General features: G+C 38.3%; 2 protein-coding genes across 2 annotated transcripts in view; one reads left to right on the top strand and one right to left on the bottom strand.

The window, feature by feature from the left end:
- The window catches only part of GFM1 (G elongation factor mitochondrial 1), a 52102-nt gene that overhangs the window by 22991 nt on the left and 1376 nt on the right, over positions 1-27735 (top strand). The window contains exons 9-17 of the mRNA XM_005675390.3: positions 155-292; positions 1829-1930; positions 3240-3296; positions 5791-5928; positions 7008-7090; positions 18923-19085; positions 20666-20810; positions 26712-26872; positions 27678-27731. Coding sequence (XP_005675447.1) covers positions 155-292; positions 1829-1930; positions 3240-3296; positions 5791-5928; positions 7008-7090; positions 18923-19085; positions 20666-20810; positions 26712-26872; positions 27678-27731 — 1041 coding nt within the window. The remainder of the gene's footprint in view (positions 1-154; positions 293-1828; positions 1931-3239; positions 3297-5790; positions 5929-7007; positions 7091-18922; positions 19086-20665; positions 20811-26711; positions 26873-27677; positions 27732-27735) is intronic.
- Positions 7118-14533, bottom strand: LXN (latexin). The gene is made up of 6 exons (XM_013965102.2): positions 14366-14533; positions 13021-13083; positions 11544-11721; positions 11106-11242; positions 7731-7793; positions 7118-7459 (listed from the first exon to the last, which is right to left on the bottom strand). Exons 1-6 carry the CDS (start codon positions 14492-14494, stop codon positions 7361-7363), a joined length of 669 nt encoding a protein of 222 aa, XP_013820556.1. The 5' UTR covers positions 14495-14533; the 3' UTR covers positions 7118-7360.

The following is a 27735-nucleotide window of genomic DNA, read 5'->3' as shown; positions in this document are numbered from 1 at the left end:
GTAGTTTATGACAATAAGCTGAAACATATATATGTAAGTTGTACTACTAAAACTGAGAGCAAGTATTTGAAGGTGATTATGAAATTTTCCTCTTATTCTTGATTCCTATATTTCTTTTTTACTCTTTTTGTCCTTACCTAATCTTGACTTCTAGGCGGGTCGATTTGGCCAGTTAACTTACGTTCGCAATTATCAAGGAGAGTTGAAGAAAGGTGATAACATCTACAATACAAGGACGAGAAAGAAAGTGCGTGTGCAGCGACTGGTCCGCATGCATGCCGACATGATGGAGGCGAGTACCCGCGCTTCGTTGTACAATCAGAAATTTCTCTCATGCAGTTGAAATAGGTCTGCTTTTTTGGTATCCTGAGCTCCACAAGAAAACCACCTCTAGTTGAATGTGTTTCCCTGGCTTCTTCCTTTTTAGTTAGGTGGGCTACATTTCTCATGTAGCACTTTGGTGTAGGCTAAATTAGCACATATTAAATGGCAACCCACTCCAGTGCGCTTGCCTGGAGAACCCCAGGGATGGCAGAGCCTGGTGGGCTGCCATCTATGGGGTTGCACAGAGTCGGACACGACTGAAGCAACTTAGCAGCAAGAACACATTTTATACCACCATTTGTGAGTTAGCTGTCTTGCCTCAGTGGCCAAGATTAGGGAGAAGGGACAGCACTTTGCTCAAGAGCTAACCTTGGAAAGAGTATAATAGGTTTTTAGTTCAGTGGAACTGTGGTTCTCAAAAGTAAATGAGAATGATAAATTTACATTAACTTCCCATATTGTTCAGTGGATTTACTTCCTGAAATATGGAAATAGAATCAACCCCTTAGAAGGGCTTTATTGGTGCTAGAGTTGATTTAAAGATTTAAAACCTCTGAAGGCCTAGTCTGGGAGATAAACTTTGGCTTATGATTTGACTTTTTGAATTGGCTCTGAACCTGTCCTAGCCTTCTGTGGTCCACAGGGTTAAGTGTTGGCAGGAATACCAAGTACAGGAGATTGTCCTCTCCTTGCACCCTTTCCCAGTTCAGCTCTATTATTCCTAGAGAAATTTATTAGTCTAAGCAAAATCTTATGGTAGACATTTTTGGCGTCCATAACTGTTGTATCTCCTGGAAAATAAATAGACAGTCTTTCAAAATTAGACATCGTTATTTTTGAAATAGGCAGCAGGGGGCAGGCTAGAGGGATTAGTGATTGTCACAGCTGTTTCATGGGCCAGAAGGATCCCTATAGCTGTGTAACCATTAAAACAAGACACACACACTTGCTCATTCATAGCCACAGCTGTTATGAATGAACTGTTAATTTAAAAGGACAAAGACTAGGAAGTTTAGAGGCCCCAGTGCTTTATTCTTAGATTTCCTGTTTTCTTAACTGCTTACATCTCCTGCCTTTGTTTTCAAAACTTCCTTTGCAAGTTTTCTGTGTATGCCTTTGTCATACACATTTCCTTGTTAGACAATGGCAGCACGTATAGTACTACGTACTTTTTAATTCTATAGGAATAACTTTAGAACCATGAGGCTCTGTGTTCTGTTGGTACTGCAGATCCTCCAAGTAAAGATGCTGTGTTCTGAGTTTCCATTTACAGTAGAATCTTGCCAGTTGAGATGTGGTTTAAATAAGAGCCCTGTTGAAGGTGTATCTCACCATGGTTGATTGTTGGTATTGCGTTGATTCTGTCTAATTCTTTGTGGAATTCATGGTGAGATTCTGGCATGTTTGTTTGTACACAGTGTGTTTATTGTGCAATTACTTTTTAGTGATTATGTACAGATTTGAATTACTTGCAAGTATCATTCTGTATTCTTTCTTTCTTTAGGATGTTGAGGAAGTGTTTGCTGGAGACATCTGTGCATTGTTTGGCATTGACTGTGCCAGTGGAGACACATTCACAAACAAAGATAATAGCGGCCTTTCGATGGTAAGTCATTTAACTTCAAAGCTGTTTATCACTTGCATTTCAAAAATGTATATTTTGGTACTTCAGAAAAACACAAGTTTTCATTGAGTGCCCCAGGCATCAAGTGTAGATTGGCTGTGGCTCTTTTAATGTCAACTGAACAAGTGCCCTGTGTTAGCTAACTTACCTGATTTTTCTTAGTAAAATCATTCCACCATCCTCCAAGGTTTAGCATGGAGGGAAAATCTCCACTAGGTAACCTGGACTGTGTGGCTGTGATTCCTCCCCACTGTGGGTGCATCCCTGGTTGCCGTCACCATCATCAGGCTGGTCCCAGCCAAGTGCTCCTTCCTTAGTAACTCACAGCTGGAGAGAGGATGCCTCCCTCAGTCTCCTAGAGAACCATAAGAGCAGACTGTAACATTTAGGCTGGACTCAGGGGAATTGCATGACAGACCAGAACTGTGCTCTGCAGGCAGGATGCAACTAGGAGAGTATGCTCAGGGCACTTCCTGCCTTTCAGTCCCCTTCACTCCCGCCCCCTTTTTGCCCCCACAGGAGGGCGGCTCTTCGACAGTATGACCATGTGTTCATGAGGGTGCTTCCTCTCCTGAATTCAGTAAAGGAAGAATATGAGTACAAAGGGGATAGGAGCTTACAGTAGGTTGTTTATATATAAGAACTCGTCCAGCCCTAACAGATGATCTCTGTAATAGCTCCTATATCATATGATGAATTCTACATTTTATAATTTAGCTTTTTTGTTTAATATTCTCCGATGTCTGTGGTTTTACATGTGGAGTTAGTACACTACAAAAATCAGTTTCAATAAGTGGACTTTTTAATAAGTATTATTGATGAGACTTTCTCTAAACTTGTCATTAGCAGTATGAAGGGATTGGAGGTTGTGGGAAGTGCTCGAGCTTTGAAGCAAATAGACCTTGGTCAGAGCCTTACTTCTGCCCTGTGCTACGGCTGGCCCTTGACCAAGTTATTCATTTTTCTTGCCAACCCTTTAATTATTTTATTTGTAAAATGGGGATAATAAAATCCATCTGCCTCTCAGAGTTGTGACTTGTTAAATGAGATATTGTATGTGTGAAGAATCTAGTCCCTTTCTCTGCTTCTCTTATGAATGATTGCAGTATAACCTTTATTTATATATTAATATATTCATCATTTAATGAAAAGTAGAGCAAGATATATTTTGTCTGCCTTAAAGATGTTGACTATAGTTTTTTCCTGCTGTAAAGAACATTAAAATTAATCCATCTCTGACATATACAGTACTGTATTTGAATTCATGTCTGTTCTTTTAAAAATATTTTAGGAGTCAATTCATGTTCCCGATCCTGTCATTTCAATAGCAATGAAGCCATCTAACAAGGTAGGAGTTTGATTTAGCATGTAGTAAATCACAGTAAAACCTTGAGCTCATTTTCACCTGTCTCCACAATGCATATGGTGTCTTGTGATGACTATAAGCATGGATTCTTATGGATTCTGTGTCCTTTTCTGGTATTCAAATCATCTTTTAAAATTTACCATTTATTAGTAAGTACTCCTCAGCATATTTGAAGAAGTCGATGGTTTTAATGTATTCATGAGACTGTGCTTTATGACTCTTACTGTAGTGAAGGTATATCATTGGCTCCAGAATGGTAAGTGTAAGTAACTTCCCAGATGCAGATCATAAGAGATAGAAAAGAGGAAACTGGGGCATTTGTCCTAAATTGCAGAAAAACCTCACTGTAAAGAAAACAGAAAACTGCATCAAGTAATTGCCTCATGGATTATAGTACATCTCCACATCTATGGTAGTTATGCAGTAAATGTCTGATTATGACATGGAAGGCCTACAAATAAGACTGTTTTGCCTCACTTTCAGATATAACAGTTTTATGATTGTATTTCATGTCATTTAGCTTTTCAGCCAAAATTGCTTGAATAGGTTCTGTGTTTGCATAACTTGTCACTGAAATTAGTCCTGATCCTGAACCATAATTGTTTAGTTCTTAAGTTAGTTATATTCATAACTGTCATGTTAATGTGCTATATTGAAATTAATTCATTTATGCATTGAGTGAACATTTTATGATCTCTTGTCATCTAGGTACTATCATTATAGAACATGTTCTGATTTATTGTCTTATGGATATATTAACGGCTACTGCTTCATTTGAGATTTTCCTTCTCAAATTACAGAAAAGAGAATGTCGAGGTGGCAAGAAACATTCAGTCACTCCATCTCAGAAATTTGAAGCAAGTCGAACCTTACATCTTACCACAGTGATAGGCCAGTTTGTTCAAAGTTCTTTGCCAAATTGGTTGCTTTTCCCTTTGGAAGACAAAGGACTAGAAGTTAAAAATATTATTCCTTATTCCTAAATTCAGAGTTTATGTAGACATTTTACTGTTGATAGTTCACAATAATGGATGGAAATCAAATGGATCAATATTCAAAAAGCTTATTGGTGTCTCAGGGTTGTCTGCTTGCTGGAGTTAATACAAATCAAATAATGAAACCCTGCATAAAACCCTGAATCTCAGTAGTGGAGAAAAGGGAAAAGACTTTGGAGGTAGGCTAACTTAAGATTCACTCCTAGTTAGCTGGGTGGCCTTGAGCAAGTCACTTGACTTCTCTGTACCTAGCTTCCTCACTTGTAAAATGGGGATAATTCTACCTTGCAGCCTTGTGGTTAGAATTCCAGATAACATAAACAAAACACATTAACACCTCTTTAGCTATGTATGTGGCTGTTAACACTGGTGATTCAGGGCTTGTTAATTTTCTATTGCTGCCATAAGAAATTAGCAAAAACTTAGTGGCTTAAAAACAGTACAAATGTATTATTTTACAGTTATATAGGTCACAATTCACAGTTCTTAATGGGATAAAATCAAGTATTGGCAAGATTCTGTTCCTTTCTTGGAGGCTCTGGGGGACAGTTTGGTTCCTTGCTTGCTTAGATTGTTGGCAGAATTCAGCTGTTTGCTGTGGGACCTGAGATTTCTGTGCTGTCATCTGAGGGCCATTCCTAGCTTCTAGAGGCTGCTCGTAGCCCCCTTTGTCCTGTCTTCAGTGCCAGCAACAGTGAAATGAGCCCCTCTCATGCTTCAGGTATCTCCTGTTATTTCCCGCTTGTCTCTCAACTGCCCTTCTTCATTCCTCTTCCATTTTTAAAGTCTCATGCAATTACATTGGACCTGTCCAGATTATTCATGATAATCTCCCCATCTGAAGAGTCTGTACCTTTAATCACATCCACAGAGTCCCTTTTATCAGGTAACAGTCACAGATTTGGGGGGAATGGGGCATGCCTTTAAAGAAGAACACCATTCTGCTTACCACATAAGGAATTAACATCTAAGGAGGATAGAGGTACATCCCACTACATCCAGGTAGATTATTTGGAAATGGAGATGTCTCAGTGTGCATTTGCTGGTCTTAACTGTCCTCTTGAACCTAGAGTCTTGGTGACCATGCTGATTTCTTTGATTTAGGATTTCTAAACTCTAACACAGTTACAGTTGATTACAGCCTCAAACAATCCTTTGGTTTAGGATTTCTAAACTCTACCACAGATTCTACTTTCTGTTTTAGGGGGAGTTTTCCACAAATGGAGAGATTTTGTCAATAGGAAAGGGCATAGTTAAGTCTTAGACTCTTGAATCTTGGTGTGAAAAGAAAATTGTGAAAGTTAGCTGTTCCTTGCTCTCTTGTGTGGTATCCAAGCTCATATATTAAAACAGCATGAAGAACTTAAATGGTAGATCATTTTTATTTAACTGCCCATGTATTTGATTTCATTCAATCAGATTCTAACAGTTTCATTGTGCTTAGTACAATGTATAATGTGTGTGTGTGTTTTTTTTTTAAGAATGATCTGGAAAAATTTTCAAAAGGTATTGGCAGGTTTACAAGAGAAGATCCCACATTTAAAGTCCACTTTGACACTGAGAGCAAAGAGACAATTGTATCTGGAATGGGAGAATTACACCTGGAAATCTATGCTCAGGTAGTGAATAACAAAGAAGTTAAAGTCACTTCATTTATGTCTGTGTTTTAAGAGTGTAAAAGTCAAGAATTCTCAGTCTAATGGTCGTAAACTAATAGTGGTTCTTCAATCTTCACTCTGGTTTTTTATCCAGATGTGGTACACTGCATCTTCTACTATCTGTTACTAATTAATTACTTTTGATCTCTAAAGCTTTTTATTTGTAAAAGATTGCAGTCAGACCATCCATCCATACCTAGGTCATGGTTCTTTGGGTCAAGTATATCCTTAAGGTCTCAGCCTTAGGGGGACAACCTCAGGGAGAAACCTGCTGAGAAAGTCAGCCCACCAGTACTCACTCTCCAGGCCATTTCTTACCTGTTTTCTTCTCAAGTCAGTACTTGAAGATCAATATAAAGTAGATAAACAAATGGGTAGATGGGAGACCCTACTTTCCTAGGAAAGGTCTTATGTGTATATGAATGAGATCAAAATATATATGACTTATTTAATATATCTGACTTATGATTAAAAATTCTGGTTGTGATTGTATCTCTGAAGTTGAGATAGTAGAAAATTCTGACAATAGATCCATATACCATTCCAATGAATATGTAATAAAATGGAGCAGAGGTAAAGTTTTAGTAGATTAACCAGAGGTAAGTGTAAGTTAATCAGTCTAAATTAGAATTTGTTCATATAAAATCTATAAAAGTTTATAATGTATTTATCCTCATAAGGTACTTAAGTGGTTTTAGATTTATTATTTGCTCATCATAACCTTCTCTGGTGTCTCAGATGGTAAAGCATCTGCCTGCAATGCAGGAAACCCCCAGGTTTGATCCCTGGGTTGGGAAAATTCCCTGAAGAAGGGAATGGCAGCCCACTCCAGTATTCTTGCCTGGAGAATCCCATGGACAGAGGAGCCTGATGGGCTGCAGTCTGTGGGGTCACAAAGAGTCGGACATGACTGAGTGACTAACATTTTCACTTTTAAATGAATCCTTCTAAGGTAATTAAGACTCTTAGGATTTTTCTTCTTTTAGTTTATTATTTTTTAATTTAAATATATCAAAAAAGATCTCTCTTGTTCTTTTTAGCGAATGGAAAGAGAATATGGCTGTCCTTGTATCACAGGAAAGCCAAAAGTTGCTTTCAGAGAGACCATTACGGCCCCTGTTCCGTAAGTATCCAACACGGTGAAACAAGCTATGAGGCTGGAATTAAAAGGTTTTATTAGGGGTATCACGGCACTGTTACTGTTGATAAGACACTTACACTGTGATGCTCTTTATTATGGAAGCGATATAGTTCTGTACTGTAATCAGGCCATTTATAGATAATGACACTTCTGGGATTTGTCTAACCCCTTAAGCTAGATATCAATGAAGACTGGTATACAGGTCATCGTTAACAAGCATGTTTACACTTAATCCAATGTTATGGTCTTCGTTTATTCCAATTGTGCTTCCTTTGGCAGACGGCTATTATGTTTTACTTTAGTACCATATTGTGGATGCCAGAGAACTTGCATTTGCCAAGGAATAATCTCCTGCAAGTAAAAGAAACTAATGCTGTGATAAAGTTAATAAAAACATTTAGGAAAACAGTTAGACTTATGTTCTGTTGGAGACAAAACAGTCCTCATAAAGATAGCATAAGACAAGTTAAATTGCTACAAGTGGTAATATACTTCAGTCTGGTGCCTATTTGAATTTACATGAATTCTGATTTAGAGTCAAAATTAACAAGGCATACACTGAGGCTACAAAGTGAGTCTCAATTTCCAAAGTGACATTAAATAATGGTAAATGATACTATACCTGAGATGCAATGTCATGAAGAAGAATAGTGTAGTCTAACTCGATGAAGTCATCATTTCTTTGCTGTAATAAAAAATAAAAACCTGGCATTTTAAACTTAGTATCATTGGTAAAAAGTATATTTTAATTTTAAAAATCAGTTTTCATTAGTAGATGATGATAATAATTAAGTAAAATTAAAAATTGAATGTTGTGGAATTCCCTGGCAGTACAGTACTTAGGACATCCACTGCAGGGGCATGGGTTCAATCCCTGGTCAGGGAACTAAGATTCTACGTGCCACACAGCACAGCCAAAAAAATTACAAATTGAATGTCATAATTTATTTGACCTGGCAGAAAAACTATTCTCTTACAAATAAGATTTCTTTCAAAATATGTTTTAAAATTGTTGTTTTTTTTTCATTCCTTACTGTATAAATCATTTACCCTTTCTGTTTTTAGTTTCTGAGTCGTGGAACTCATAACATTATAGTCTATAATTTGAACATTTTAGAACATTTCAGTCTATAATTTGTCATTTAAGATTCCTTAATATTTGCATTGCTGTTTAAGGGATAAACAGCTGAAATAAGTATTTACACTAAAGAAAACCAATTTTATAATAGAAATTCTCTTTTAAAAACTGAAAATAATAAAATGTAATATTTGATTTTGTAACTAAAGCTTTGATCTATGCTGTCTACTGCTTTGGGCATCTAAAGTATACCATCAACTACACAGAAATATCGTTATCTACATAGTTTCAAACCTTGATCATCAGAAATTTGCTGTACTTAAATAAGGCTCTTAAACACTTATAATGAGGCATTGAAAAATCCTGTGACTCCTTTGGTTAACAGTAATTATAAAGATTGCCCTAGGATTGAATAAAAGTATTCTCACTATATAGTCTCTTGAAACAATCCCTATTGACTATATCAACAAAGAAGGTCCTTTAAGGATAAGGTAGGATAGGCTCAATAAAGGACAGAAATGGTATGGACCTAACAGAAGCAAAAGATATTAAGAAGAGGTGGCAAGAATACACAGAAGAACTGCACAAAAAAGACCTTCACAACCAAGATAATCACGATGGTGTGATCACTCATCTAGAGCCAGACATCCTGGATGGTGAAGTCAAGTGGGCCTTAGGAAGCATTACTACAAACAAAGCTAGTGGAGGTGATGGAATTCCAGCTGAGCTATTTCAACTCCTAAAAGATGATGCTGTGAAAGAGCTCCACTCAATATGCCAGCAAATTTGGAAAACTCAGCAGTGGCTACAGGATGGGAAAAGGTCAGTTTTCATTCCAATCCCAAAGAAAGGCAATGCCAAAGAATGCTCAAACTACCACACAATTGCACTCATCTCACACGCTAGTAAAGTAATGCTCAAAATTCTCCAAGCCAGGCTTCAGCAGTACGTGAACCGTGAACTTCCAGATGTTCAAGCTGGTTTTAGAAAAGGCAGAGGAACCAGAGATCAAATTGCCAACATCCGCTGGATCATGGAAAAAGCAAAGGAGTTCCAGAAAAACATCTATTTCTGCTTTATTGACTATGCCAAAGCCTTTGACTGTGTGGATCACAATAAACTGGAAAATTCTGAAAGAGATGAGAATACGAGACCACCTGACTTGCCTCTTGAGAAACCTATATGCAGGTCAGGAAGCAACAGTTAGAACTGGACATGGAACAAGTGACTGGTTCCAAACCGGAAAAGGAGTCCGTCAAGGCTGTATACTGTCACCCTGCTTATTTAACTTATATGCAGAGTACATCATGAGAAATGCTGGGCTGGAAGAAACACAAGCTGGAATCAAGATTGCTGGGAGAAATATCAATAACCTCAGATATGCAGATGACACCACCGTTATGGCAGAAGGTGAAGAGGAACTAAAGAGCCTCTTGATGAAAGTGAAAGAGGAGAGTGAAAAAGTTGGCTTAAAGCTCAACATTCAGAAAACGAAGATCATGGCATCTGGTCCCATCACTTCATGGGAAATAGATGGGGAAACAGTGGAAACAGTGTCAGACTTTATTTTGGGGGGCTCCAAAATCACTGCAGATGGTGATTGCAGCCATGAAATTAAAAGAACCTTACTCCTTGGAAGGAAAGTTATGACCAACTAAGACATCATTTCGCCTACAAAGGTCCGACTAGTCAAGGCTATGGTTTTTCCAGTGGTCATGTATGGATGTGAGAGTTGGACTGTGAAGAAGGCTGAACGCCAAAGAATTGATGCTCTTGAACTGTGGTGTTGGAGAAGACTCTTGAGAGTCCCTTGGACTGCAAGGAGATCCAACCAGTCCATCCTAAAGGAGATCAGTCCTGGGTGTTCATTGGAAGGAATGGTGCTAAAGCTGAAACTCCAGTACTTTGGCCACCTCATGCGAAGAGTTGACTCATTGGAAAAGACTCTGATGCTGGGAGGGATTGGGGGCAGGAGGAGAAGGGTTCGGCAGAGGATGAGATGGCTGGATGGCATCTCTGACTCAATGGATGTGTGTTTGAGTAAACTCCAGGAGTTGGTGATGGACAGGAGGCTGGCGTGCTACCGATTCATGGGGACGCAAAGAATTGGACACGATTGAGCGACTGAACTGAACTGAACTGAAAGATCAGGAAGGTTACTTATGTGTGATCTAGCCCAAAAGTTTCTGATAAGTAGTTGCAAAAGTTTGTGGAGTAAAGGTGCTCCAGCTTTCTTGCAGTTTGTTATCAACAAACTGAGATAAGCCAATGGAAACTGCTTTTCTCTTACAGAATCTTTTTCTTGCATTCCATTAAATACTACTAGTTGACATTTTTTTTTTTCTTTTAAACCTCTTAATAAAGCTAAACTCAATTTGTTTTAATCTCTTTAAGGTCTAGAAAGAGGCAGTTTGGAGTAGTTCTATCAGACTTAAAGTACATGCTAGCAACAAACAAGATAGGAGGCAGGCAGTTATGACTGAATGGTTATCAAAGACAGTTGTGTGCAGCAAGCTTCACAGAGACTGAGATGCTAATATTTTATTTTGGCAGATCCAGGTGGGGAAAATGTCAACCCTGTATCTAGCTCTGGCACTAACATTTGAGGAGAGGAAAAAAGCAGAGGTAGTTTCAGTATCTTATGGTGATAGTAATCAGAACACAAAACCTAGGCTGCCTAAGGAAATGATCTGTATTAAGCTGCACACAAAAACCATTGCCAAATTATAACTGAAGACTTCACTCTTGAAACTTCAGCTTCACCTTCTCCAGCCTTGATAACTGACCTCTCCTTCAAATACTGAGTTCACTACTTTAAATACAAAATGACTGAAGGGGCACTATTTATCCCATCATGAATTAGGACATCTTATATAAAAAGTGAACCTATTTAGAGTGTATTTTATAGAAATTACTTACCACTTGCTTGACAGTTTGAACTTTTGCCATTTTATACCATGTATTTTCAGTAGAATTTTGCCATATTATATAACCACTGGCAACCCAGGCTAAATGTCGAACTGGCTTCATTTCTGGAGGTACATTTCCAAAACTGTCTGGTGAAGGAAATATTTATATGATAAATGGAATTATTTTACATAGAGGGTATTAACCTTTTAAAATGTAAATTCTAAGTCATTTCTTACATTTCTTCAAATGTGTGCAGAAAGTAATTAAGCTATGTCTATAAAGTCCTAAGGCCTTTTTTTGTTGTTAGATTAGATTAGTAATGAATATTTTTGTGGAAGTCAGTTTATTTCCAGCATAATGCAAACATCTTAACAATTTTGAGCACAGGTAAATTGATACTGTTTTTAAAATTGAAAAAATATTTTCCTCTGCTATATATTTATATACCTGGAATATTTTGTGCTTCTAGTGGTTCCTTCATGGATTTGAGTCTTTCATAAAATGTATTATCTTCTTCATCTGGGTTTTTTCCAATTTCTCCTTCAAATGTGAAGTTGACTTCTGGTGCAGTATCTTGTCCCGTTGGAGGGTACAGTACTTCAGCTGTGCAGTTCACTGTAACTTCCTGTTTGAAATATTTTGCAAAAGATCTTTACATGTAGATGGACATCCATTATTAATTATTATTCTTTGAGATAGAACCTTTAAAGCATTGTGCCCCTTATGGTATTACTTCAGACTGGACTTGAATGCGCCTATTTCAGAGGTATCTAATTTATGGTTGCCCAGTAATTTTCTTGAAGTGAACTCGCTCAGTTGTGTCCAACTCTTTGCGACCCTGTGGACTGTAGCCTACCAGGCTCCTCCGTCTATGGGATTTTCCAAGCAAGAGTACTAGAGTGGGTTGCCATTTCCTTCTCCAGGGGATCTTCCCAACCCAGGGATCGAACCCAGGTCTCCTGCATTGTAGGCAGACGCTTTACCATCTGAGCCACCAGGGAAGTCAATTTTCTTAGAGGTAGCTAAAATAGGTAACTTAGTTTATAACTTATAAAGTCTCATAATCTTGTAAATTCATTGAAAACTTTGAATGTATTTCAGTAGTAATGGGAAGTCCATCTCTAAGGCAGATTTTAGTCTGACTTTATTAAGTCATTCTATTCTTCTCTCCTCCAGAAATAACAAAAATTTTCTCAAACTCAGATTCTTCGATCTGTATCCAGATGTACAATGAGAAAATTGTAGCGTTGGTTCTGCTTTATAAAGATGAATACTCGTCTAGCAGCTCAGATGCCTTTTAGTGGATCTCTCTATGTTAGCCTGTATCTCTTAGTTATGCTTAACAAATGGGCAAGCTTTTTAAAATTTCAAGATGGTTATGGTACAAGTGGCAGTTCCTTCCTTTTAAATTTGTCTTGTTAATAATTTGATAGGTGTATAATTTTTAAAATTGTCCCTGCCCCTTTACTGAAGGATTCTAATCTGAACACAGTGGTATCAGTTGGCCTTTCTGTTGCTCATAAATAACTAAAAGCACTTGCTTTCTTTAAATAAAAGAAACAGAATGAAACAAATACAAAATACCTAAATGATGATTAGAGAGTTAATTATTTCACTTCTTCATATTAGGCATAAATTCACACTGACCTATGCATATATAACATTTTCAAAGGAAATTTATTCGTATTGAAGTATCTAGAGCCTCTTCTAAATAGCTCAATAGAAATACTAAGTGTATCTCAGAATACACAATAAGTAAAACCCTTGTATGGTGATCTTTTTTTTTTTTTTTTTTTTTGAGGCAGGAATTTCACAACTTTTTCTCAAAAAAACAAAACAAAACAATCCTATGATTTGATCAGCAGAGGTGACCTGAAATGTTAGGAATCAAATTTTATTTCATAATAAAGGATATTTCACTTACTTTTTGGATAATTTCTTCCACAGAAAATTTAAGGCGGTATTTATGTCCTCTTCCTGGAATATCCTAAAATTAAGAAAATATGTTTTTATACCAAGAAATACATAACAACAACAACAAAAGGTCTTTATATTGTTAGAGGAATCCATTCTCTTTTGATGGGGCTGGGGTAAGCTGACTTTTGGAGGTAAATGACTAAAGCCTTAGACCTTGAGCAAGGCATGTCACCATGTGTGTGACGTCTAAGCAGGGTTATTTTGGATGAGAACAAGAATGGGATAAAAGCATATATAATCAGTTATAATTCACTTTCAATCATCATAGAATGCTGACATCTGGATCCGTGACCCTGAGTTCCACATAAGAAATTTTAACATTTTTAATTCTAAAGATGACAAATAGGATACCCCCTGAAAAGATTTTTCATAAAGCCTCCAAACAGAATTCCATTTTGAGGCAGGTTACTGCAAAGTGATTAGAGATGTTAAGTACTGCTTTTCCTTGTGTATTAGTGGACCTGCAGAATGAGACTTTAATGAACTTTATAACAGTAAGACAAACATTTAGGTACTTCACTTTTGAATCAAGATACAATTCAAAGTTTATACCTAATTATGTTACCTGGTGTGGTTTTGAAATATGTACTCCCTGTTAGCTCTTACAGACTGTTAGCAGTTAAACTTCTGTCAGATCCATTAGATTTCAGTAAAATGGCAACAAGCTTAGTGCTTGCTAAGGTCTTAAGCATAGCACTTAATTTAACCCCTTAGCCAGAGAGAGCCCATCACTCACAGCAGTCAATAGCAGTAGTGTTTGGGTGGTTGAAGTGAAGCTTCAGCCCACAATTCCTTCACTCGGACTCCGTTTTGTCAGTTTCTGTTGTTTTTTGTTTGTTTGTTTGTTTACCCTTCGTTTTGGCCAAATGAACAATTGGTCTTAAAATTTAGGCAATGAAGAATCTTAGGCAAGACCAGAGCTTTTGTTGGTCCAGACTGGAACAGTAGATGAGAAACATGGTACCAGTTTTAAGAAACTTTTGAAAATGGTTCTTGTAGGTTTCACTTGGGGAAAGGGGAGAAGTCGCCCCAAACTGAGAACATTTATCCATTTCCTTATAATAGTGCCCATAAAAACTATCAGTGTGTGTTTCCCTGTGAAAACAATAAACAGCCCCGGGGCTGCCCCCAGAGACTAGAGAAATGCCAGAAACACCAGCTTCTTTAGAGAGACGGCAGCAGTGAGACCCGAAACAGGCATGGTGTCTGGGGGAGTTGGGAGCAGACAAGCAGGGAGCGGAGGGAATGGAGGGAACGCTCGCCGGTGCCCCACCGCCCTCTGCCTGACTCACCTCCAGGCTGGCTTGTTTGACTGTCTGCACCAGAAACACCTTGTGGGGAGTCCCCTGCTGGTAGTTGATGCAGCTCTCTACCACCGAGGCCGCCCTGGCGGCCGGGTAGTGGGTCGGAGGGATTTCCATTCTTGCTGAGTGTTGGCTGGGCTTGCGAGCGTCCGCGTCCCCGTCCTGCCTGCTGCTGGGTATCCCAGCCGGAAAAGTCCTCCCGCCGTCTTGGGCCTGGGCGTGGGCTGGGGCGGGGTCACCAGCTCCTTCCCGCTCTCTCTTCCTTCCCTCCTTCAGATTTTGAAAGCAGCTGCCTGGGAGCTGGCTCCTGCCAGGGCCTTTTGTGGAGCCCCGCCCAGCTGCCGCCTGCAATTGCTCTCCGGTTCCTGCACTGAGAGCCCCCTCCTCCTTTAAGTGGGGGTAGGGAGGGAATCGGGGCGGTGGGGTGGGTTGTCCGGGACTACATCCTTCCTTTTATTAACCTTAACAGAAGCGCGGGGAGGGGCTTTTTGGCTTTTGCCTTACTGCAGCGTCGCTTCTGGGGCTTCAAGTTTCCTCTCCGTGGAAAAAGTCTGGTTGCTTCACTTGCAGACTGGAGCAACTTCTTAATCCACCATCCAGTGTCAGGCTCGGGGCAAAGTCCAGAGGAGCTCCTGGTAGTGAGTCATTGTGATTCCTTCTTTTCTCTCTCCTTTCCAGGAACAAGCTTACTCAGTTCTGCACAAATCAGGGTTTGAAAGACTGCAAGCAATGGCACCCCACTCCAGTACTCTTGCCTGGCAAATCCCATGGGCGGAGGAGCCTGGTAGGCTGCAGTCCGTGGGGTCGCTAGGAGTCGGACACGACTGAGCGACTTCACTTTCACTTTTCACTTTCATGCATTGGAGAAGGAAATGGCAACCCACTCCAGTGTTCTTGCCTGGAGAATCCCAGGGACGGGGGAGCCTGGTGGGCTGCCGTCTCTGGGGTCGCACCGAGTCAGACACGACTGAAGCGACTTAGCAGCAGCAGCAGCAGCAAGCGATCGCATTAATTTGGAGGATTATGTAATTTAGGGCAGGGGAATTTTAAAAGATACTTGGACCCTTCTCTTCCTTTGCTAATCTTAGAAAGATAAGATTTTGATCACACCAACTTAAGTGCTATGCTTCCAACTTTCTGGATCACTTTGAAAGAGGATTAAAACAGTTTAAAACCGAGTTTATACAAGGCACTACATTTAAGTACTTCTGACAAAAGCAGTTTTTAAAAGCTCCTTAAGGAAGCACAAACTTAGTAGTCAGTGCGTTTCTACTCTCCAGGTCTCTTAATTACCTTTTTCTGTCACCTTTAAAGGCACTGTAGACTGTTCTTAAGAAGTGCTATTGAACTGCAGCTAAGATTCGTTTTCTTCAGATATGTAACCAAACTGACATTGTAGCTTGTTGGTTTAGAAATAAAGATTCTTAGGTATTTTTCCCAAAATGGGTTTTGAAGGTTCTTTGGGTAGATACATAAGTTGTGTTGCTTTAAACAAAAAAAATTTTTTTTAATGTATTTGTAATGTGTTCTCTTCTTCAAATACCCTTTTAAATTTATTTATTAATAAAGTCTTTGGAGTAAATAGTTTTTTTTTTTTTAAGAATAGTAGGTAGTAAGGCATTCCCATCCTTTCTAGTTATATTAGCCAACAGCTGTCAAGTAACTAGAGAAAGAAAGGGTTTCGTTTCTTCTCTTAAGGCTTTTTCTGAAAAATTGAAAGCTGTTTTCCTTCCTTTGATGGAAGGGCCAGTGACTCATTCATCTAACAGCCAACCTCTTAGATAGTTGTTTGTGTGTGTTCTTAATAGTTGTGTGAATTATGTGCTCCTTTAAGAGTGGTCAAATAGATTCTAATTGCATAGATCTTTTTGCTGAAAATGAAATTTTAAAGTTTCACATGCAGCTAGTTAACATCTCCTGTGTTATTACCAGTTAGAGCTGTGAGAAATACGGTATGTGAACCCTCCAAAGTCACCAGTTTGAAGCTTTAAGAATGTAATTACCATCTCTGTAGATCAAGGCTAGTAATAGAGGTGCTGGGTGACAGACAATATCAGGCGTTTATTTGCTAAAAACACACATTAAGGTTCTTTAAAAAATATTATATTATTGCTCAGTCATGTCTGAACCCCATGGACTGTAAACTGCCAGGCTCCTCTGTCTATGGAATTCTCCAGGCAAGAATACTGGAGTGGGTAGCTGTTTCCTTCTCCAGGGGATCTTCCCTACTCAGGAACCGAACCCGGGTCTCCTGCCTTGCAGACTGGGCCGCCAGGGAAGTACACAGTAACAACTTTAAGCTGCCTGTGTAGATGTTAAATAAGCTGCGTTAATAGAGTCTTACCCCGATAGAGTCCTTGAGATCTTAGTTTCTTCATAAAATTCCATTAATGGTTAATCAAGAGATCATTATCCTCAAAGTTGAATAATGTATGAGTTACCTTGAAAGTAGCAAAATTATTATAAGTCTCTGGGATCGTGCAAATTAAATTATTGTTTTAAATAACTGTATGAAAATAAGTAAAAACACCTATGGCTTGCAACTTAGGTAAGACTATAAAGTCAAAATAAATCTACAAAATAAGATATACAGTAAAACCAACACAATTCTAATCAACATTAACGTTTATGTGAGAGGTGATGTTTCGCCAAAGTGAAACTCTTTCACAGAATGCCAGTGGTCTGACCACAAGAGCATGGATTCTTGTACCTTCAGCGTGTCTATTCACTGCCTACCAAGTGGTGTCTTAGTTCTTCCGCTTCTCTAAGCTCCAGGAAAGTCTCTTTGTGCAGCGTCCTTACAAGGCTTTTGAGTTGAATGCATCGTTTATATTCTTACTGTCCTTCTAGAAACATGTTTGTTGGTCTTGGTGCAAATTCTGGCTCTGCCACTTAAGAGTTGCGTCACATTTGGCAAGTTACTTAGCTTCTCTGACCCTCAGGTTTCTCACCTGTAAAATAATGATAAAAAAATAGTGCCTACTTCATGGGTCTGTGGTGAAGAATAAGTACTACAGTCCATAGAAAGCACTTAGCATAAGCCTGGCACTTGTATCCTCTTATCTGGCATCCACTCGGTTATAAACTCAGCCAGGATCCCTGAAACTGCATGGATAACTCATTTGTAAGCTGGTCCTCCAGGGCACTGCTGTCCATTGGAACGTTGTGCAGCAGTGGGAATGTTTTGGCAGTTGCTGTCCTGGACAGTAGCCACTCTCTACGCTTGCCTGTTGATCATTTGCAGTGTGACTGGTGCAACTAAGGAATTGAATTTTAAATTTTATTTAATTGTAATTAGCTTCAATTAAATATCCGTGGTTAGTGATTATCATATAAACAGCACAGATCTAGAGTATGTTGTATGGATATTATTATTACATTGAAAACAAAATTTACATTGTCTTGGAGGACTTGAGCATACCTGAAAATATGTCAGTGGACCCGTTTTGAAACCCCTTAGTAATTCTGTGGTGATTTGGCAGTTATTTCTCTTCTGCTGTCCTTTTGGTTCTAATGTCTGTTTACCTTTCAGCATTGTTTTCGCCAGCCCATCGTGAAACTCTTGGCAACTGAAGCATTATTTAAAGGCAATTCATCAGGCACATTCACACTTAGGGTCTCTATGAAAACTCATTCCAAGCTGACATCTCCTACTGAAATTGCTATTTACTTCTGCCAAACCATTCACAGATCTCTATGCAGGAACAGATGTTCATTAATGTCCACTTACCTGCAGTTATCTGTAGACAACTTTGAAAGCAGCCAGCTTCTTCCATCTTATGGTCTTGAGGAAGGTTGCAGTTTAAAAGAAAAATGCCTTGCAAACAGTAGAAACTCATGAAATGTTTTTTAAAGTGATATAGTAGCCTATATTTATATATATTTAATATGCATGCAAGATGCTTATGCCATCTTATTAATGTTGTCTTTAATAATTTGAAGTAAACACTGACCTGTGTCTATATATGTGTCTATTTGGAGGACTTGACTTATGTTAATTGTGCTGATTCTGCCATTAATCATTTTCAGGTGTTAGTTATCCTTCCTGAAACTCCCCTTTTTGTATTTTCTCAGTCGATAGTGTCCAAGTTGTAAAATCAAATAACTATCTGGATGAATTACTGCATAACTCCTATTTTCAGATAACTGTCCTCAGAGAGATTCAGGACAGAACCCTGTGTCCCAGGGAAACAGAACCCTGTTTCCAAAAGAAAATGGGTAAGCTTTTTGGAATGTAGGTTAGAATAAGAACCTTCCACTGACTCTTTATTGTAACACTTTTACTTTCTACTTGTGAAATTCAGATAAATTAGCAGAATTGAAACCATGGATTACTTGATGGAGTACCCCACCTCTAAGTAAGAACAGAAAGGAGCGAATTCCTTTTTAAATAAATTCTATAATATTTTATAGCAAGGCCATCCTATTTGAAGGAAGAAGTAAAATTGATGAGAGGTGGTTTTCATTTCAGTTAGTAGGAGTTTATTTCATTTTGGTAATTACACTATGTTGATTTTTTTTTTTTTCTTCTCATATTACTTTCAGGTTTGACTTTACACATAAAAAACAATCAGGTGGTGCAGGCCAGTTTGGAAAAGTGATAGGTGTACTGGAGCCTCTGGACCCAGAGAACTACACTAAGTTGGAGTTTTCAGATGAAACATTTGGGTCAAATGTACCAAAGCAGTTTGTGCCTGCTGTGGAAAAGGTAAAAAGAAACAAACAAAGCCTTTATTGCATTAAAAAAAAAAAACAAACAGTGTATTAGATATCAAATCATATTGCTATCATGTCTTCTGTGGTTCATTTTTGTTCCGGTCCTGCTTCTTTATCTGATTAAGCTCTCCATCTGGTTTAGAATCATTAAGTTCAAGAGCTATAAATATAAGCTATGACAATGAGAGGAAATCATTCTGTTTCTGAATCATGGTTATTGCATTTCTCTTGATAAATTGAAACGACTTGATTGATTATAATTAGCAATTGAAATTTCCAGTAGTCGTTAGGGGTTTGTGAAAGTCTTACATGTAGTACCCTTGTAGTAGAATGGCCATGCATTAAGACTTCCAGCACCTGCGTGTGTTGTTATCTCTGCTAATGATTAATATGTCCTTGGGTAAATCACAGTGTTCAGAGCCACTTTCTTTTGTAAATTGAGCATACAATACTTAATCCTGAACCCCTCACAAAACTGAGGATTGGATAAGACTCTGACATTTCTTTGGGAATTGTGAGGTGTTTTGCACATATAAGGGGTTATTTGTGTTTTACTAGCTTTCTACATCACTGGCTTTAAAACTGTTGTAAACCTTTAGCAACTGTCTGTTCGTAAAGATTGAGGTTATTTTAAAAAATCTTTTAACTTTTAACTTAGAAGTTTTTATTAACAGATCATGATTTTGGTTTTAGCATTAATTGTGGTAGCAGTTTTTGTGATCATCCTTTATACTTAATTTCAAAACAGTATTTTGTCATTCACACAAATGAATGTGTCATTCACACAAATTTAAATGATCTTTTATTCTCTAAGGTTCACATAGGTGAAGGAAAGGTTAGATGTTTTACAGCATTCAGAGTTCACAGTTTTGAAATGTCAGAAATATATTGTACTACATGTGCAACTGTGTAAACTAATTTGAGCTGTAGCAGCTCTACAAGTATTTAATGAATGAAAAAGAACTGCACACATATTAAATTGTGCTCTTTAAATGTGTGTAATTTATTGTATATCAGTTATATCTCAATAAAGCTGTGTCTTAAAAGAATTGCTTTGGAAAAGTGAAATTAGTTTTTAATTTTAGTTCTTACATTGTGTAGCACAAAAATTATTATGTAGTGGTCTGCCAGTGAGTCAGAGCAGTGACAGGTATAGAGTAGGAGCTTACGACACAGCTGTTGATAAGATGTCAGTTTTGATTAAAGTTTTACTTTAGGGAATTTTTTAGATTTGCCTTTCCTCTGTTTACACCTTGTAAAACTAAGATCATGCTGACTCTATAATGTATCATGAGAGTTTAGTAATTTTGAATATTAGGTTATGAGAAAGTGATTGCTAACACTCAGCATCGTTTTCAAACCGTTTCATACCTTTAAGTAATAGACTGTTCCAAAGGATTGCTCATCTGCATTCCACAATAATAAAGCTTAAATAGGCTGTTCGACTTTAAAGAAATTTTTTTTAATGAAATATACATGAAAATGTTAAACTTCTGAATACTAAAATGTTCGAGGGTTTTTCTTAATGCATCTGCAAGTGAAGAGACACTCAAGGAGCTTATTCATTAACAGGGGTTTTTGGATGCCTGCGAGAAGGGCCCTTTGTCTGGTCACAAGCTCTCTGGGCTCCGGTTTGTTCTGCAAGATGGAGCACATCACATGGTGGATTCCAATGAAATCTCTTTCATCCGCGCAGGAGAAGGTGCTCTTAAGCAAGGTATGCTGCGCCTGGCACCTGCCCCATCGATGATCTGCTTCCCTAGTGGACCATCAGAGCCACAGAAGGTGGCACTATGTTGCTTAGGTCTTCTCCCAACACCCCCCGCCCCTTCTACCCCCTTCCCCTGGGGCAGTAGGCAGCACACCAGGGAACAAGATAGGTTCTGGACAGGTATTCATAGAGTCAGTGTGAGGATAGATTACCGTGTTTTCTTTTTTACAAAACTAAGATCCTACTTTGTTCTCCTCAATTATCTGATATTTTTCATATGTTTAAATTCATAGATAATCTGCAAGCTGTATTTTTAATAGAGACGACAAATGCTTAGAATTTTAAGAAATATTTTAAAGAAACATTAACTATAGTCATGCTATTTTTAGTGATTTATTCAGATGTCAGAAAACCTATAAATTTGTAAACAGTTTTTTCACGTATAACATTTTAGGCTTTTAGGCATTATGAAAGAATTCAGTAAACCTTATTCTCAGTGCAGATTTCTTACTAAACTGCTAAAATTGTCAACCTTTCTCACAAGGATAATAATGTGTATTAAAACCCTGATAATACCAGAACCATAAACAATTGCAGGTGTATCTGATTGATTGCTTTTAAGAGAGAAAAGCAAATGACACAGCAGTTTGATATCAGGGTTATTCAACAAAAGAATTTTAAGTTATAACTGAAAGTCAGAGAATTCATTCTGTTTGTCATCTCTTCCATATCCATTATATGATGATTCATTAGTTATGTCCATTAGTGTGTTTTCACAGAAAATTACATTATAATTCATAAAATATTTCATAAATATTTTTATCAAAGAGGGTCAAAATGGACAGCAGAAAATTCTAACACTTCTTTTCCAGGCATTCAGAAAATCAGGATTTTATTGATTTTGTTTGAGTTTTGGACTTGGTTGTTTTTAGTCTGTTTGCATCTGTGATCAGGTGTGGGGCAATGGCTGGAGAGGGTTGCTTATTTTTTGACCAAGCCGCGAATTCCTTATTTTACTTAATGGGAGCCATTAGTTATTTGTTATTTCATTTCCTAGTTGTGAAAGAGTATAAGAATCCTTTATTTTCTTTATGCCAGCTAGCTGTCTATTAAAAATGCAGTTGAAATCTATGATCTAGAAACTTTGTCACAATCTGATAATTGTGTTAATAGGAAAAGGGAAATAAAGTCACAAAGTAAAATTTCATTAGGCATGACAGAGAAGGAAATGGCAACCCACTCCAGTATTTTTGCCTAGAGAATCCTGTGGACAGAGGAGCCTGGTGGACTACCTGCTGTCTGTGGGGTCACACAGAGTCGGACACGACTCAAGCAACTTAGCAGCAGCAGCAGCAGATTATAACACCTGCCTTTTGCCTTCAAAGGTGTTTACTACTTTAATAAGTCTTAAATTGACAATTTAGTTGTAATCACTTTATAGTTTTCTCAGCTTTATTGAGGTACAGTTGACAAAACTGAAATATTTTAAGTGATGATTTGATAAACATATGCATTGTGATACTTTTTTTAGTATAGTTAAGACAAATTAGAAATCACCAACTATTCTATCCTGGAAATAGGTAGCTTTCCTGGATACAGGTTACATAAAGCAAGATAATTGGTAAAATCAATAAAGAGCATCATGCTTTTCAGTTGTACTTATATGAAATATAAATAAACGTAGATTAGATGTCCATAATATACGTATATCCATGAAAAAAATCTGTATGTCTATGAATATTAATTAAACAGATATGTACCATTTAGTTTTTAAATACTTAAGTGTGCAGATATTCTTATGTGTGATTAATTGCCTGATAGGGAAGCAAAGGAAAAGCACTAGATGATAATAGAACTGAGGAGTATTGTGGGGTTTTTTGCCAGAAAAATATGTGCAAATAAACAGGGTGCTAGCATGAAAAACGAGTTACTTTGCTGTTTCATCATCTGATTCTTTTTTCTCCATGATTAAAAGATAAAAGTGTAAAAGAATAAAAAAAATTTTGCTGGGCTCTTACGAAAATCAGTTTTTCATACACATACCTCCACTGATTATCATATGAGAGTTTTAAGGTGGTAAATGTTGATAATTGAGCTTAATATCAGATTAACTTATACTTTTGAACTATTATCAAAATTGGAAGAAAAATAGTTCATGTTCTCATGTTTTTAATTTAAAAAAGTGAAAACTGGAACTATATTCAGTCACAGTTTAAACTTTATCCCTGAAATTAATCAGTGATATAACTAAAACTGAAACGTGAAATTAAATCTTCTTTCAGGGATTTCACCCCATGGTGTTAACCATTACCATCATTTTCTTTTCTTTTCTTAATTTTTCATTTCCTGCCCTGGTCTTTTTTGCAGCATGCAGGATCTTTGATCTTCTTTGTAGCTGCAGGATATTTTTAGTTGTGGCATGTGGAATCTTTAGTTGCGACGTTAGAACTCTTTAATTGCAGCATTCAAATTCTTAGTTGCAGGATGTGGGATCTAGTTCCCTGACCAGGGATTGAAGCCAGACCCCTGCACTGGGAGCGCAGTCTTAGCCACTGGACCACCAGGGAAGTCCCACCATCATTTGCTTTGGCCAATATTTAGACCACTGTGCTCAGTCTCCCCACAAACATTTAATTGGTGGTTACTCCACAGGAGAAATAAAGGCCTACCCAGGATTACATTAGCTCATTTTACTCATCATTGTCCCTTTTTTGATCTCCTGGGCTGAGTTTGAATCCTGGCTCTTCTTCATACCTAACTCTGTGGAAATGGGCATGTCCAGCTGCTTGCAGATAGTAATTCCACACTGTTAAATCAGAATGTGCTTAAACATGGCACAGGCTTGAAGATCCCCTGGGGGATGGCACAACAACCCACTCCAGTATTCTTGCCTGGAGAATTTCATGGACAGAGGAGCCTGTTGGGCTATAGTCCATGGGGTCACAGTCAGACATGACTGAAGTGATTTAGCACACAACACACTTGCACATATGTGTTTGGGCATAGTGAAAGCTTATCCCTCTTACCTTCATATTACCTTGGACCTGTTCCATGCTACCCATTCCCAGATTTTTGTCTCAGAGAAGTCACAGTAACATTTATTGATGACTTTTGTGCTGTGTAATAATATTATGCTAAGTACATGAATTATCATATTTTCCACAGTGACCCGATAGTTGAAAAAACTGAGACTCAAGAGTAGTTAATTGAATGACCCAAGGCTACATGTTAGTTAGTGGTGAAACTGAGAGTTAAACCCTCACCAGGGTCCTAGCCCTTGACCACCTCCTCTCAAAACTCTTTGGCGCCCAGCGTGGTGTTTTCAGCTTTATCCCTAGTGGACTGAAATAGAAACATTACCACCTCTGCCCACCACTTTAGACTTAAAGGTCTTGTGATGGATGGTGTGGATATTTTCACTTCCTGCTATTCTACTTGAGGAAAAATTGCTTTTAGGACTTGGCTGCTATGTGACTATTGAAAAATGGCAGGATGAATTAGTTCTGCAGTCTTGTCATTACGGAATGGAATAGAGAAAAGCATGAAGAAGGGCAAGTGAATCAGAAGGTGGATTTAGGAAGAAAGAAGGAATTAAAAGGAGGGTGGGGGAATATGAAACAGAACTGGACAGGTCGCCCTCAACAGTTAAGGGATGGACACTGTATACTGGCCCCTTCTTTCCCTTTAGGATATGATGACTCTTTCACACTTTAGCTCTTTTATATTACTGACCTTTTGAAAACACTAGATAATATGTAACTAAATATGTCTGTTCACATCCCTCTTTCTGGGTACCTCTGTGCGTGTGTGCTCAGCCATGTCTGAGTCTTTGCAACCCCATGGACTGTATAGCCCACCAGGCTCCTCTGTCTATGGGATTCTCCAGGCAAGAATACGAGTGAGTTGCCATGCCCGCCACGGGATGTTCTCAGCCCAGGGATTGAACCTGCATCTCCTATGTCTCTGGCATTGACAGGCAGGTTCTTTACCACTAGCACCACCTGGGTTCTGCATTAATTACATTTATTTAGAGCCAAGGACGGAGAAGGCACCCCACTCCAGTACTCTTGCCTGGAAAATCCCATGAACGGAGGGGCCTGGTAGGCTGCAATCCATGGGGTCGCGAAGAGTCGGACACGACTGAGCACTGAGCGACTTCGCTTTCACTTTTCACTTTCATGCATTGGAGAAGGAAATGGCAACCCACTCCAGTGTTCTTGCCTGGAGAATCCCAGGGATGGGGGAGCCTGGTGGCTGCTGTCTATGGGGTCGCACAGAGTCAGACATGACTGAAGCGATTTAGCAGCAGCAGCAGCAGCAGAACCAAGAAAGCCCAGCCATTGTGGTAACCCAAGAAGTTACAAGAAATAGAGCTGCTTCTACAGTCTAGAATTTTTAGTCTAAACTGCTTTAGATATCTACATAGAATTCTGCAGGGCCTCGCTAATGACACTGAGGAATCTGCAGAGCTCACTTATCCCTCTTTTGAAATCAAAACTCACTAATTAGGACTAATGAGTCAGAGGTAGGTCTGAGCTAAGATATGATTTGAACTAGAAAATATTTCAAAGAAATCCAAGTATATTAAATGGCTGTTCTTCTAAGTATTGCACTTAAGTTAGTATCTTTAGAACAAGTGCTTTAAGGAATATACAAGAATAATTGCCGACTAGTTTATTATAAACAATTGATGCTTGGAAGATTAAGTTTTTGAAAAATTAAATATTTCTTTGTCACCTTTTCGTGCTTTGTTGAAAGTCTTTTATATGTTATTTATTTATTTTGGGCCGTGCTGGCTCTTCGTTGCCATGAGGGCTTTCTCAAGTTGCAGTGAGAGGGGGCTGCTCTTCGTTGTGTGCACAGGCTTCTCACTGCGGAGCTTCTCTTGTGGAGTGCGGCTCTAGGCTCACCAGCTGCAGTAGTGCAGCGTGTGTTCTTAGGTGGCCCTCAGGCCTAGCCGTTCCGTGGCATTTGGCATCTTCCTGAATCAGACCAAACCTGCATCCCCTGCATTGGCAGGCAGATTCTTACCCACTGTACCACCAGGGACATCCTGCTTCAAGTCTTTAAAGATAATCCATCCAGTCTGAGGCTGAAGTATTATTCCACACTGTCATAATGTCCATATTAAATTTGAGTGTTGGAAGTTACATTCTCTCCACATTGTTACATTTCTCCCTAAAGCATCTGTTACAGTAAGAAGTATTCTGTTTAAGTACTAAGTGGGACTAAAAAAAAAAATGTGTCGACATACACATTGGGGTTTACTGCTTAATTGACCATTAGCATCTCAGCCAGTGTCTTTATTTTGTAGGTGAAGAAACTCAATACCTGGATTGATTGTGTTTTTCCAAAAGGCATGTCACTTATTAGAGGCAGAGCAGAAAGCAGAAACTTGTATTTTTAGCTCTCAATCAGGTATTGAAATTGTTTAGCCTAGACAGATCTCAGGCCTGACTTGATTGTTGTCTCCAAGTATAAATGTCTGCCACGGACCAACAAGAAAGGGTTGATTTGCCTAGGTCAGAGACTCAACAGCTAGTGAAGGATCTCAGAATTAGTGACCGCTAACTGCATAATTTAAGTGGGAAAGGACTTTATTGAATGTTGTTCTAAGACCCCTTTTATATTATTCCCTGCAACCTCATGATTTTTAAGGATAAAAAATGGTAATGGACATACTAATATTAGAATTAAGTGTTGTCCTTCTGGAAGTTCCATTTAAAAGAGTGGCTGCTACTGCTGCTAGAAAAATGAGTCCAGATCAAATATTTTAATCTTATCATTTGTGTGTGTACCTTTGGGAGAGTACTTTCCATCTCCCTTTTGTACATCTGGATAAGGAAAGAGTTCCAGTTTGTTTAAAGATTAATAAACTGATGTATTATTTATTTCTTTAAACCCCAGCCCTGGCAAATACAGCATTATGTATTCTCGAGCCTATTATGTCGGTGGAAGTTATAGCTCCAAATGAATTTCAGGGACCAGTGATTGCAGGAATTAACCGACGCCACGGGGTAATCACAGGACAAGATGGAATTGAGGACTATTTTACACTGTATGCAGATGTAAGTACTGTTAGTCACTGACAACCTTGCTTTTATTATCCACAGGAGAAAATCAGGATTAGCTTTTGTGTTTGGAAATTGTAGAGCAAATTGGCACATTTCCCTGGCTATTCAAGTGTTGAATTTGTGCTTATATATGTGTGTGTCAATTTCTATACTTTGCTGTTAGAGCATCTCTTTAAGTGTAAAAGGTAAAAATGAGATTCATCTCATGTAGGCCTTTTGTATGTCATTTTCTTAGATGTACAATTACCTTTTCTTCCTCATGATAGCTTTATTTGCATAGCTGTTTTCTTATGTTCTCATTTATTAGGATAATATTTATCTCCTTTGCCTTACTTGACTTAAAGTTCATGGGAGAAAGGGCTTAGTCATATTACCTGAGGTCTCCTAGAAGACATTACTGTGGGCATATCATTGAGGAATCCAGAGACGAGTTCTATTAATATTCACCTTTTCACAGAAGAAACACTGAGTACTTGAGCTGCAGCCGTGTGGAGTGGGGATGGGGGGGAAGGCTGTCAGTGGTGTCCACTCCGCCAAACTGAAAGATCGATTTGCTAGTTGTGACTGTCAAATGAAATTATCTTCAAATGGGGTTTCTATTCGCAATAAAACAAAAATAAGTTTTTCTTTGGCTTCTAATTCTTTTAAGCCAAGAGTTACTAGTAGAAACCAGTAGAAACTTTTAAACTAAGAGTTACTAGTTACTGGGTCTAAAGGAGTTAAATGGCTAAGGCTTCTGTGTTTTTCTCAAATATTTTCCAATAAGCAATGCTGAAGTATTTACTGTGTTTGTTTTCAGGTCCCTCTGAATAATATGTTTGGTTATTCTACTGAACTTAGGTCATGCACAGAGGTAA

This window comes from Capra hircus, chromosome 1 (assembly GCF_001704415.2).
Source record: "Capra hircus breed San Clemente chromosome 1, ASM170441v1, whole genome shotgun sequence".
NCBI lineage: Eukaryota > Metazoa > Chordata > Mammalia > Artiodactyla > Bovidae > Capra > Capra hircus.
The sequence above is the reverse complement of the archived record's forward strand: the minus strand, read 5'-3'. Positions and strand labels throughout refer to the sequence as shown.

What these genes read in the sequence shown, in the direction of transcription:
- LXN (XM_013965102.2), bottom strand. Translation starts at nt 14,494, where the DNA reads ATGGAAATCCCTCCGACCCACTACCCGGCCGCCAGGGCGGCCTCGGTG. An exon ending in TGGAAGAAATTATCCAAAAA is followed by an intron (nt 11,722 to 13,020) that starts GTAAGTGAAATA and finishes TATTTCAAACAG; the next exon opens with GAAGTTACAGTGAACTGCAC. An exon ending in TTCAAACTGTCAAGCAAGTG is followed by an intron (nt 7,794 to 11,105) that starts GTAAGTAATTTC and finishes TTTTTATTACAG; the next exon opens with CAAAGAAATGATGACTTCAT.